We start from the raw sequence: 12687 nt of genomic DNA, 5'->3' as shown, positions 1-12687 counted from the left end.
GCAAAAAGGTTTGGGGGCTTCTTCTGTCCCCTCCATGCTGTACACATCAAGGAGCGGTTGGGACCAGATGGACTGAAACACTGCAAAGGAGTTAAGACATTGTTAGCCTCAATCCAAGGACTAAAAATGAGGTATTTTGCCGAGAAATTGGTTGTGCAAAAACACAAGCACCCTACTCCCAAAACACCAACCCCACTGTTCGCCTGAGTAGAGCCAGTGAGATCAAAGAAGGACTGAACACAAACTTTTTGGTTTGAAGATTTCTAAATTTGGAGAACATCTGAGCTTTGCTCATTGCCAGTAACTTCCTACAGAGTCAAAGGGCTCCTGTTCTCACAACAAGCATTTGGATAAGACCTTGTCCCAAGGCTGGGCTGGGATTTTAGGGTCTAGCCTGAGTTAATTCTCAATTTCTCCACAGTTGTTTGCTCATCCTGGTCTTGTGCATCACAAAAAAAAACCCCAGCAGGACAAACCTGGCTCTTGATGAGATCATCATCTCTGTGGATTTGCAGGATGTAGCCGGTCCTGCAGCTCACGTTGCACTGGGCGCCGTTGTCCCAGCCGGTGCCGCCGGTGCAGTTCAGCACCGCGTTCTCGATCTCCAGCCTCTGGCAGTCGGTGGCTTCGCAGGAGTAGTGGACACAGCTGGGAGGGAGACAAGGAGTGGTGGTGTTATTTGTTATTTGATTATTTCAATCCATCCACAAGTGCAGTGTCTGACTGACAGACTCTTTGTTCAGAGAGTTCTAAACCCAGCTCAGGAAAGGGCTCCACAGCCTCTTGGTGCGTGTCCTGAGGGACAGAGGCAGTGGGCACAGCAGTGACAATGACAGCAAATTACAGGTTTTGTAGCAAAAGGGAGGAGCCTGGCAATTCTGCAGAAGTACCTTCTGTTCTGCAATATTCAACTGCACTGTGACCTCCCTACTTCTGTATTAATGTCCATTTATCCATCCATCCATCCAGCCCTCCTGCGAAAGCACTCTTCCTCCAAGAGCAGTCCTTATGCCCCATCCAATTTTAAATCTGCTGAATTCAGGAGGGCTGATATTGGCCATGATAAGTGTGCACAAGTGAGGAGGGGTTTCTGAGATAGACACTCTTATCTTTGAGCAGCTCGATTGAAATCATCACATTCATTTTATTCCACTTCACGAGGAACACCAAACATCAGCAGTGTAGCTGTGTTGATAAGCTCTTATCAAGCTCAGCAGCATGCTGTCATTTCAGATCTCTCCAGTTGCTGTCCTGCCATCCATAAAATCTTTCCCCCAAGGTAACTGTCTGTTCTCCCTCTGGAAAATTAGTGTAACATTTAGCACAACTTGCAAGAAGAGATTTTTGTTTAATTTTTATTTACACGGAGATGTCTGGTTGACACAAAATCTTTCACCATCTCTGATGACCTGAGTCAAACATTACAGCAGCACATGTTCAAATGTCAGTCCCTCAACAAAACAGCAGTGAAAATGTTGAGGGTCTTAAAGCATGAGGGAAGATTTAGACTAGAGTGAAGGAAGAAATATTTCCACAATGAGGCTGGTAAAGCACTGGCACAGGTTGCCCAGAGAAACTGTGGATGCTCCATCCCTGGAAAAATTAATGGCCAGGTTGGACAGGGCTCTGAGCAATCAGATCTAGTTTAAAATGTCCTTGTTTACTGCAGATGACCTTTAAAGGTCCCTTCAATCCAAACCATTCCATGATTCTATGTGCAAAGAGTTTCTGGATTAGAGACGAAATTTCTGGGATAAGGACCTCTACAAGGTGATATGTCTCTGCTGAAGTTGAAAATGAATTTAATTTTAATAGAGTTAAATTAGTTCTGAGGAGGGGAAACATTGACTTATTTCACCACATGCTTGGGTAGGGAAGAGCCCGAAACAGAAAATTATAGAAAGAAGAGAGAGCAATGTATCAAACACATACTGTGAAATGGATTACAAGCAAACTTTTCCTGTCTCCTAGAAAAAAGGGTTAACAGCCACCAAAGCCCTGTTCAGCTTAGTAAGCCCTGACTTAGCATGTATGTGGTGCTTTGCTGTGTTCAAAGCACAATGCAGACATTATCTAATTAATTTTCATGACACCCCTGCGAGACACCTGGGCTGGTATTGTTATCCCCATGTTACTGACAGAGAAGCACATCTGCACATGTCTCTACTGAGCTCTAGACCAGATTAAATGACAGTATTTATGTACCTGCACAACTCATTTCTCTGTCCCAGACTAGTGCTATATGGGAAGTGCCCACTGCTTGTAATTTAAGGTTGCTTGTTCAGTGTTGGCCCTTCCCGGGAGTGTGATGAGCCATAAACAATTTCTACATCCAGAAATACCTTATTTCCTCATGGTGCACAAAGCATCGCTGCTGACAGGACTGAGGAAGGAGAATTCCATCTCTGTGTTGGCCAACTCCACACCCTCGTATGCAACAAACCCCTGCCTATCAGCATGGCTGTGATGCTCATCACTTCTGCAGAATGGATGCTCCCCTGCTAGAGCTGGCCTGTCCAGGGTGATCCTGCTTTCAGGAGGATCCCCAGCCACTGACCACGGATTTCACATGTTTTCCAGTCACTGCAACTCACAGCCTGGCGTACAGATTTAAACTGCCATGGATTTCACTCCATTATGATTGATAAGGTTGTGGATGGAGCAGCAGCAGAACAAGGGAGCAGCACATCCTTGTGCCCAGGTGGTCATCACTGAGGAGAAACGAGGTGAGAAGGACAGCCAGGTGCTATTGCCTTGCAAACACCCAACACCAATCACCCAGGGGTGTGAACCACAAGCTTTACACACCCCTTTGGGCACCACGAGCCTCACACCCTCCGGCTTCCTGAGCAGAGCAGGGCCTTACCAACCTCTTCCTAACCCTACCAACCTCATGGCATTGCTGCTTGAGTAAGTCCTCAGCTGACATCAGCAAAAATAGCTGAAGCTGGATGTTGACAGAGAGTGTAAATGATGAATGATGCTGTGTGGAACCCTCTATGTTCCATGTCCCACGAGGGCCAGCTCTCACTTTGCTCCCCTCCATTTCCCAGCTGGTGAGGCTGCAGCACGAGTGCCTCCTGTGCCAGGGCTGCAGTGCTGGGGAAGCTGACTCACTGGGGAAAAAAGGGAGCACTACTGCCAAGCCACTCTCAGAAGCACGTACTGCAAACCTCGACTGCCCGCTGCAAAACTGCCTCAACAACTGAAAACCTTCTTCCACGAAAGTTGGAAAAATAAAATAATAGCAGACTTATTTAATCTAATGCTTATGTGAATTAATGTAGCACTGAATTCAGCCTTGAATGGCTTCAGAGGGAAGGATGAGCCCAAGAAAACCCTTGCAATCTGCACAGAGGGAAATCTGAAGCAACGTCACGGCAGTCGGTGGCATCGCTTTTCATTTCCATCAATGTAAAGGAGAAAAAGAATCCGGTTTCTGGAGTTCAGATTAGGACACCAGATGCGCAAGCCTGGGCTTAGAAGTCCTACAGAACTGAAACGCCACAGACAAAAGCATTAAGAAACACTTATTGTGATGTTCTTCTTTCTGTTTACAAGTCCCCTTGTGGTCTTCTGAAATGGCCAGGGAACATTTTTAGCCACCCCCTCCAGGCTCCAGATTATGCCTTGGTTAGCAGATCATCTGGGCAGCTCTCTCTGTCTGTAACTCTATATGAATGACTTCAGTGACAAACAATACAACCATTCACTTTTTGTAAGAAAACAACCACTGCCACCAAATGTTTCTAATTTAAATATTTCTGGTTCTCTAGCTACTGGTTCCAATTTGGTATCAGCTACTGTCAGCCATAAATCCCAATGAATTTTGAAGTCACGATCCTGAATTGAGCTCTGCAAATGCAGAATTAAGAGAAATTAATATCTCCAAGTAGGAAGTTTAGACAAAGAACCCATCACATCCATTTGTGGATTACAGAAGCTCTTGCATGGGTACTGCCATTTAGCAGTGGTCAATCATCACATGTTCCAGAAAATGTGCATTCCTCAGGAAAGAAACAGTATGACAGCATCTGAGAATGAAATCACTTCAGCTTTAACTCATGTTGATTCCCGGCATAGGACAGTTTATCCCGTTTTCTTGCAGTCAAAATCAAAAAGCAGACTTCATCAAACCTGCCTATTTCAAATCACCCCTGGTCTATTCTAACTCCCAAAAGTCCTTATCAAAGTATGAAGTGGTCTGGAGCAAAGCTACACCAGGGACCCAAGGACCACTCTGATGATTTACTTTATCAAGTGTCCATGCCTGGGACATTCCCTGACCAGTGTTTATTTTACTAGGTCCCCATCAGGATTCACTTGCTCCTTTTCTTGCCCTGGCAGTGTACAATTTCCTAAAACAACATCTTCAGGCCAAGGTGAGTGCAAGGAGCAGTGGATTTCTTGCACACATTCCATTGCATGTTCAAAACAGATCAAGGCAGACTGTTTCAATGATGTAAAAAGCCCTGGACTGACTTAGCTTCACATGTAGGCTGAAGTTCTGAGCCAGTTCTTACTTTATTCAAATCCATTCTGCCCATCCCTAATCTAAATGAGCTCAGTCACTGGGCTCTAAATTTGTATTTCACTGTGCCAATATTGGCCCCAATTCAGCAAGGCACTTAAATATGTGCTTAACTTCAAAAGCACAGTTAAGTCCCACTGATAGATTTGACTACAGGGGGATGTAAGCAAATAGCTCAGGGCTTTGCTAAATTGGGGCCTTAGTGACACAATCCTAGAAACATTTGTATTTTAACATGTTTATAGAAAATTATAACAATTAAGTGGAGCTCTTCCTTCCTCACATAAAAACAATCCAGGACTTCCTCTTTCAAAAAGCTTACAGCAGCCAAACTTTCTTTTCCTAACCCTGAGGTCAAGCACTTTTCCAAGAACTCATCTTAACATGGTGCCTTAATTATTTGTTTCCTTCGTGATGGCTCTGACACGTATCTAAGCTCAGGTGAGCCTAAAAGCTCATAGTGGGCACTTTTTAGGAGAAGAGCCACGACATTATCTCTTGGACACATGAAGAACTCCCTTTTCCACAGTCTGGGCCAGCCTGGGCTGCAGATCTGAAGGGCAACTTGGTTTTGTCCTATGCCACCATATACACAACTCACACACGTGTAAACTTCTGAGGGTTTTTCCAAGCATATTTATCCTTACAATGGGTTTGTGTTCTCCTCTGTAGAGGTTATTCTAAAGGCAAGAGCAGGTTCTCTCTCTCTAACCCAAACATACATGCAGAGGCTGCTAGCCATATTCCTTGCTGTGGAAATTTAAAAAAAAAAAAAAAAAAGAACTGAAAATGTGGCAATGAATTTGTCTCCTTCAGTCTTCAGCTAAAGCATATTGCCTCCTTGTATTGACACAAAATCTTGAATATCTCCCCAAATCCATGGGACTGGATGGGGACTGATGAACCTGTGCTGACTGGAAGAAGGATCAAGCCCTTTCTTACAAAGGTATTTTCCTACCAATCCGGTCCATGAGAGCGACCACATGAGTGGTGTCACCTCTGGTCCCTTCAGCGACGTCACCTCAGTACTGCTGGGTTTCCCTCTGACAGCAATCGCAGCAAACTCCTGCTTCAAACTGAAAGGGTCAGAATGAAGCTAAGCCCAGAGATTTACAGAAAACCCTCTCTCCAACCCAAGGCAAGCCCCAGGGAAAGGAGAGGCATGATCCAGTGCGTTCCCCCTCACTGTCCCCACCACTGGCAGGGCAAATTCTCGTTGGGGTAGGCTCTGCCTCCAGCCTGCCTGTACCCCGTGGTGTGAGCTGCTCCTGCCAGGGGGGTCCATGTTGAACTGATAAAGCTCTCAAAGCCCCATCACCCTGCCAGCTTGGAAGTGGGACTGTGTCGCTGGGCGTCAGCAGCCCCACAGGTCTCCCTGCCAGAGTCTGTCCAGGCAAACAAAGAAAATGCATCGCCTTCCACTTTAATAAAAGCCAAATGATGCCGTTTGCCAATTACCAAAACAGGGTGAAGGTTAAAAACCCATTGAATTATAACACATGTCACGGACCAAAGCTTCTATGATTAACAGTTCTGTGAGAAATTCATTAATTTCACCCGAAGCAAGCTGACAGAGATTGTGCTTAATGACAGAATGCAGGGCAGGGGAAAGGCGGCCGAACCGGGAAAGAGAAAGCTGCATTAATTCACAACAAAAAGAGACGAGGAAACCCTTTTTTCCCCCTTATAAAAAGGAAAAAAAAAATAACCAGAGTTGTAAAGAGCGGCTGCATTTGTTCTGCTGCTGAAGATTTATCTTCATCATTTCTTGTTGGGGAAGCTGACAGCAGGAGAGAACAAGACAAAGAGAAGAGCTGGAGTGGGCTATGAATCCCTGGGGCTTGTTTGGGGCAGCAAAGGGTGCAGCTCAAAGGGAACCTCTCCTCAGAGGCCAGAGGAGGTGATGGTGTGGTGCCCAGGGGCCGGTCTTGGTCTACAGGGTCTAACACCCACATATGTCCACTTATGGAGAGAGGAAAACCCAAAATCTCCCCTGCAGAAGCAAATTGGAAGCCGTAGCAGTGAGGCTGTGGCAAGGTTTCACTAAAGAAAGCAAAAGAAAATCTTTTTGCTACTCTCTTTAGAAAGCACAAGGTGGGGACAACGTGAGGCAAGGAGACTGGAGAGCCATGGGCAGTCAGGGGGGGACTTGTCTTCAGTATGAACACGGAGTAAATGGTGGATTAGATGGATGGAAGTCCTGAAACACACAGTTCTGACCGCTGAGCTGGGTGGATTGGGCTTTCCTGCCTCCTGCCTGCAGTTTCCAGGAGAGGAACAGTTGCACCAGGAGGGGTGGTGGAGGGGACAGGTCTGGTGACCATGACAGGGAAATGACACCGAGGAAGAGCAGCACTTCCCACAAACTGCATTGCCAGGGATGGGTGACCCCTAGCTGACATTTCCTACCCAGCAAAAAAGACAAAAACCTGATTTTTGAGGAACCACTGTCAAAGGCAGCCCCAGAACACCAGGCCTTCTTGCTGCTCGAGTGACTGCGGGGTGGGAAATTACACCTCTGCTTCTGCACACCCAATTTCACTGTCCACTGCATGAGGCTACACAGGAAATAGTAAAAGTATAACAATTTGAGCTATAATGCACAAGAGAAGGACTAACCAGGCCATTATATCTGGCCTAAGGATGCAGTGTGAAAATGAAGAGTGTCATTTTTACAGCACATCTCCAGCAGTGAGGTAAACTTCTACTGAAAACAAAAAAAGAGTCTATAGTCACTGGCAGCAGAAAAAAACAACTGGAAGAATAAAACTGGAAAGGAGAGAGCAGGAATTTTCAAACTCTATATGTGTCTTCAGGAGGATGGAATGGATTTTCAAAACAACTCATGACGACTGAGGACAGCTACCTATAAAGTTTGATTGGACTTTTAGATTTAAGCCCTTTTTTCCTCTAAAATATTAGCTACAATACATATCTTAAGAAAGAAGAGTGAGTGCCTGTTTTATTTTCATTTATTAAGTTGTCACTGACCCACAGGAAGGATCCATTCACCCTCAAAATAAAAACCGTGGTAACTTTTAAGGGACAATATATTTCCGTTCCCTCACAATTTTAAAATCTGCACCCTTGCCTAGAAATATCTGTATCTGGCTACAAATCCTCTCCAAGCAAAATAATTCTCCTTGAAAGAGGAAATAATACCTCTTGTAGAGAGAAGCCAAAAAGCAGGCAAAAATATCCATGTTGACCTAAGGAAAATGAAAGCGGTATAATTGATGCTTACACGCAGGAAGGCAAGTTTTTTTAAGAGTTAAATAAATACTTTTAAAATCACATTAGGCACATGCAACCAGTGGGGAAAGGGGAGAAGGGAAAAATGGGCAATGTGGAACTGGCACTCTAAGGGAGTCTGATGGGCAGACTGTGAGCAGGGGAGGCAGAAAACACACATCCAGCCTCTGAGCTGGTTAAGAAGTAATTTTTAAAATCTATCTATGTTCTTCCTGGATTGGGTAAAATAACCAAGGAAAAACACAGCAGGTGACATCAAAGGTGTCACCTATTTCCTGGCTGCACAACCTAATGCACAACTGTCTCCACATCTTGGGTACCTGAACTGTTTGGAGTTTTTTGTACAGAAGGAAACAGATCTGGTCACCCCAAACGACCCCATCACAAGGCAAACCGGGGGCTGACTGTCCACTGTAGCACTGTCACCCGTGGAAAAAACTCCACTGATTTCAACTGCCTTTGGATCAGGGCTTTACTTCTGAGGGTTTCTAGTTCCCTGACAGACATGGGAAACTTTATGGTCAATCCAGTGTTGGAACCTGCAAGACCTAAACCATGACTTTGGCCGAGTGAGGCTCGGATGGGAGTTTGTGAGAGCAGGGGGCTCAGAGGGTTCAGTGCATCACAAAAACAAAACGATGCCAAAAAATCAAGAAGAAAAAGAAGAGGTAAAAGGCAGGTGATTCTCCCTCAAGGGATTTCTAAAGGTTGGGTTGCTGGGCTGCAGAGGCTCACTGAAGCTTTGCCTAAGGGGAATGCATTTTTATTAAGGAAATAACTTTCTAAACACAGAGCACTTCTAATTCCATAAGTGAACAAATGGTTCAATTCCTACTGAAAACTTGAGAGGGCAGCGGAACGTGGCCCTGTGTCTCAATCCTCCTGAGCTCCCTGATGTTTCTCACCACCTCCTTCCAGTGAGGCTTTCTCACTCTTTCTGTCCTGCTCCTGCGCTGGGATTTGGCCACACTTCCACCACCACACTTCTCATCTGAAACTTGATCCTGCTGTCTTTGGGCCTCTGAATTTATACAACCTATTGCACAGAATGATCAGACGCCTTGAATCTAGGTCAGAACACACTGACTGGATTGATTTAGCTATAGATATACTCCTTTTTTTTATTTTATTTTCCCTTCCCTCTCCCCCTTCTCACCCTCCCGCCTTTCCTGGAATAAAAGCGGGTCCTAAAAACAAGCCAGAACATTATGAAAAAACCTGACAGCTTGCTTAGGAGGCTGAGCAGAGGTTTGCTGGGATATGCAACTTGTTTTACTATTGCTGCTGCTATGGTATGACAACTGCTCACAACTTTGAATTCACAAAGGAAGAAAAAAAATTATTCTTTCAGGGGTTTTGCTAAATTCTCTCCTCTTCTTTTCACTGCCTCGCTGAAAGGATCCATGAAGCTGCCGCACCAGAGGCCATGAAAGGTCACAATCTCTGTGGGATGCTGTAAAGCAGAGACTGAGAGGGGTTGGTGGTGATCTATTGATGTGTCTGTAATAACAACAAGAATAAAACGGTAGCTATAAACCTTTCATCCTGGGGGGTCCCACAGAGCTTTTCAGAATGGGGGCCGAATCCAGAGAGGTGCTGAGGGCTTCACCCAGCCATAAAAGCACGGCAGATGCTGATGGCCGTGGCCCTGCAGCCCAGGGCTGAGCACCTGGCAGGATCCAGCCCCTCCAGGGCACAGGCACCACTCAGTGTCGGCGCGGTCCCTTCCGTGGGAGGTCCCCACGGCACTGTGGCAGCACAAAGCGGGTCAGACTGAGCTGGTGTGTGAGTGGTGAACACGATGCTGGGCTGGGGAATGTGTGCCGAGTGAACTGGCCCCAACTCCAGGCTTGGCATAAAGGAGGGAGGAGAAAGGAAGAGGAAATAATTCACTAACAGCATCCCATGTGGGTTAAATGTCCCATCCATCCTGATCAATGAGAACACTGCCGGTTTTTTACCCGTGACACAAAGGGGTCAGCAGGGTTCAGCTGCTGTGCCCCTCCTGCCTCCTCCCCAGCCCTGGCTGGCGCTGGGGGTGGTGGGTGTGAGGCAGAGGGAAGCAGGGCTGACACGCTCACCTCTGCTCCGCAGGGCTGTAGGTCTGTCCTCGCTGGCAGCTGCTGATGGTGATGGGGTCGAAGTTGTGGAAGGAACGCAGGGCCACCCCAGAGATAGCCACAAACTGGGAGCTGAAGCTAATGAGGACAGCCTGGGTGTGATAAAAAGGGTGACTGAGGTCATGGATGACGGGGATAATCAGGGGATTGTTCCTGCAGCTCAGGACGTGGACACCTGCCAGAGGAGAGACAAGATCAGAGGAAGGGTCAGGCTTAACACAATTGCTTCCCGAAGCTGTGGGCACTTCAGAGGCATTTCACCCAGAGGAATGGCCTTACAGAGCTGAAAAGTTATGGTAAGCTGCCTGGAGGGGCTTCCCAAATCGCTCAGGAGAGCTTAGCAGAGAAGCAGATCCCTCCAGACAGCTGAAGAAAGGCTGCCATTCTCTCTGCGAGCGCGGCAGGCCCTCGGAGCCGCTTCTTTAGACCACAGCCACGTTTCTATTGTGCTCTGGTAAATCAGGAGCAACCAGCACGGGGGAAGTGGAGTCACACTATTGTCAAACAGGTCCTGGAGGACAGTTGGAGCCTTTATATGCAGCATCAAATGGGGCCGGCGGGCTGGGGGGCTTTGTGCACCAGGGCCAGGGCACCACTGGCTCGTTTGGAGCTGTGCATGTCATTAGCACTCAGTGTAAAACTTTTTGGTATGAGTTTTCCACTAAAAGTGCCTAGATTTGATATTTTCGTCAATAGTTTTGAGCCTTAGGGTATCTTGTTCTTTGCAAGAAAAGGCAGATTTGGACCTGGAGATAGAAATGGGGGTGATGAAGCCACTGAGGATTTTACAGGTGATCTCACTCGAGAAGAAAAGAATTGTGTTTTGGGGAAATAAAAGCATCTCAAGGTTGAGGGGCACAGAAACACCAGAGAGGCAGCAAGGAGACTTCTTAATCCCTTCTGTCCAGTGCAGAAGGCACTCGGTGACAGCTGGGAAGAAATTCCCACCTTCAGGTAGAAGCAACCTGAATTCAAATGGGCCAAACCCATCTCAGGGGGAAGGCAGAGGACAGACAGCTGAGGGCTGCCCTCAAAATTCATTAATTGAGATTCATGGCCTGCTGGCTGCCTGCAAGGCTCTGCCTCCACAGCTCCATGGCATCACTCCGAGGATCAGCTTGGCTCCAGATCCATTTGCTTCACTGGAGCTCCCCCAGCAATGGCTTTGGCCCAGGCCCCTTGGCTACCCTGATACTCTTACAAATTTGAAAACAAAATAAATTCTATTTGCATGTTTAACTGGCTCAGGGATTTCTGTTATTATTTTTTTTCCCCCAGTTCGGATTTCTTAACTCAAAAGGGAAGGAATAAAAAGGCTTTCATTTTTCTCCTTAGAAAGTGATTTCCTGTGAATTAAGACACGCTCTTTAAACATCTATCTCCCACCCTCTACTTAAAAAAATCTTCCTGTAATAAAAAAAATAAAATAAAAAAGCAAACCTCTTTTTGTTTTGGTCTTCACCTGACCCTGAAATAACCTCCCTGTCTACTTGCCTCCCACAGGTCTTTTGATATCAGCTCCTTGTGGAACGGTGCATGTTTCTCACTTACAAACAGGTGCAGTTAATACTCAAAATCCCGGGTTCCCAAATTCTTTGGAAGTTTCTGCCTTCTCTGATGGAAAGCCAAGAAAGACCTTATGGTATGAGGCTGTTTATTCACTTCTACTTCATTCCTTGCACTCAGGTGGTGCCCACAACAGAACAGACCCTCAGGTATGTGCTGCACTGCTGGTTATTTCTGACCCTGACAAGGAAAATGGGGGGACAGGTCAGGGTTATTTATTGAACTCCCCTGCCTTAACCCATGAAGAAGGCACAGGTGCCCATGGGGGCAGTCAGAGCTGTCCCAGGATCACCCCTGTTTCTCTAGTTCTGCACCCATCTATTCAGCTCAGCAGCTGAACCCCGGTGTCTACGATGGCTCTAAACCAACAGCACTGAGGTTTTTGGCACCCCAACCTCTCCATCTCCTACCAGGACTTAGAAGAAGCTTCACATTATTTTCTGGGCATCCACTGGCTCTGATCAAGGTGGGAAACTGCATGTCTGATTAAGCTTTAAACTATTGCTCCTTCCTTTTGGATGTACTTTTAGTTTGCCATGAACTCCTGCTTAAGGCTCATTGAGAGTCTCGGTCGGTCCTGCACCCAGTGCATGCCAACATTTGCATCTCAGCTGCAGTTTCCAGCTTGTCATGGTGATAACTCAAACACATGAAACACAATACGCAGGAAAAGGACTTCATGTCACTGTCAGAACTCCGACAGAACAGCAGTGGGGAGCCCTGCCTGAGTGAGAAGTGCTGGGTAGCCCACCTATACCTCTCCTCTGCTCCAGGCAGCCTCTTCTGAAAGGCCAAAGGGGCTTTTCCGTGATGAAAGCAGCATTTCAGCTGGGAGGACGTCCAGACATCAGGCTGAGCCATGCCAAACTCGTGTTGCAACTTCATTGAAGATTTCAAAACCTAACCACCCTCAGTTTCCTCTTTGCTCCTCTTTCTTGTTCTCTTTCTCTCCCAGTCTGTCTGTCCCTATAAAATGTCACATTAAGTATTGCTGGCATGCTCGTGTCTCCATCATTTATTTCTCAGAGGAATAGAGCTATGTGCCACTGTTTTGCAAAAGGAGGGTAAGATTAATCCAAGGGCTCTGGCAAACTGGGAGCCATCCTGACTCAACCTGCACGACTTGCTACAAATTTCAGTTTGTTCTTGGACAACAGACACCACACATTTCCTTCGTTTTCCTCCAGGCCCCACCAAATCCTGAATGATCCTGGATGC

At 46.5% G+C, this 12687-nt stretch overlaps 1 protein-coding gene across 1 annotated transcript in view; it reads right to left on the bottom strand.

The window, feature by feature from the left end:
* The window catches only part of PAPPA (pappalysin 1), a 182085-nt gene that overhangs the window by 44164 nt on the left and 125234 nt on the right, over positions 1-12687 (bottom strand). The window contains exons 13-14 of the mRNA XM_069031458.1: positions 9865-10078; positions 477-648 (exon numbers count right to left, since the gene is read on the bottom strand). Of these exons, the coding sequence (XP_068887559.1) occupies positions 477-648; positions 9865-10078 (386 nt within the window). The remainder of the gene's footprint in view (positions 1-476; positions 649-9864; positions 10079-12687) is intronic.

This window comes from Aphelocoma coerulescens, chromosome 17, assembly GCF_041296385.1.
Source record: "Aphelocoma coerulescens isolate FSJ_1873_10779 chromosome 17, UR_Acoe_1.0, whole genome shotgun sequence".
Lineage (NCBI taxonomy): Eukaryota > Metazoa > Chordata > Aves > Passeriformes > Corvidae > Aphelocoma > Aphelocoma coerulescens.
Note: the sequence above shows the minus strand (reverse complement) of the source record. Positions and strands in the feature narration are given on the sequence as shown.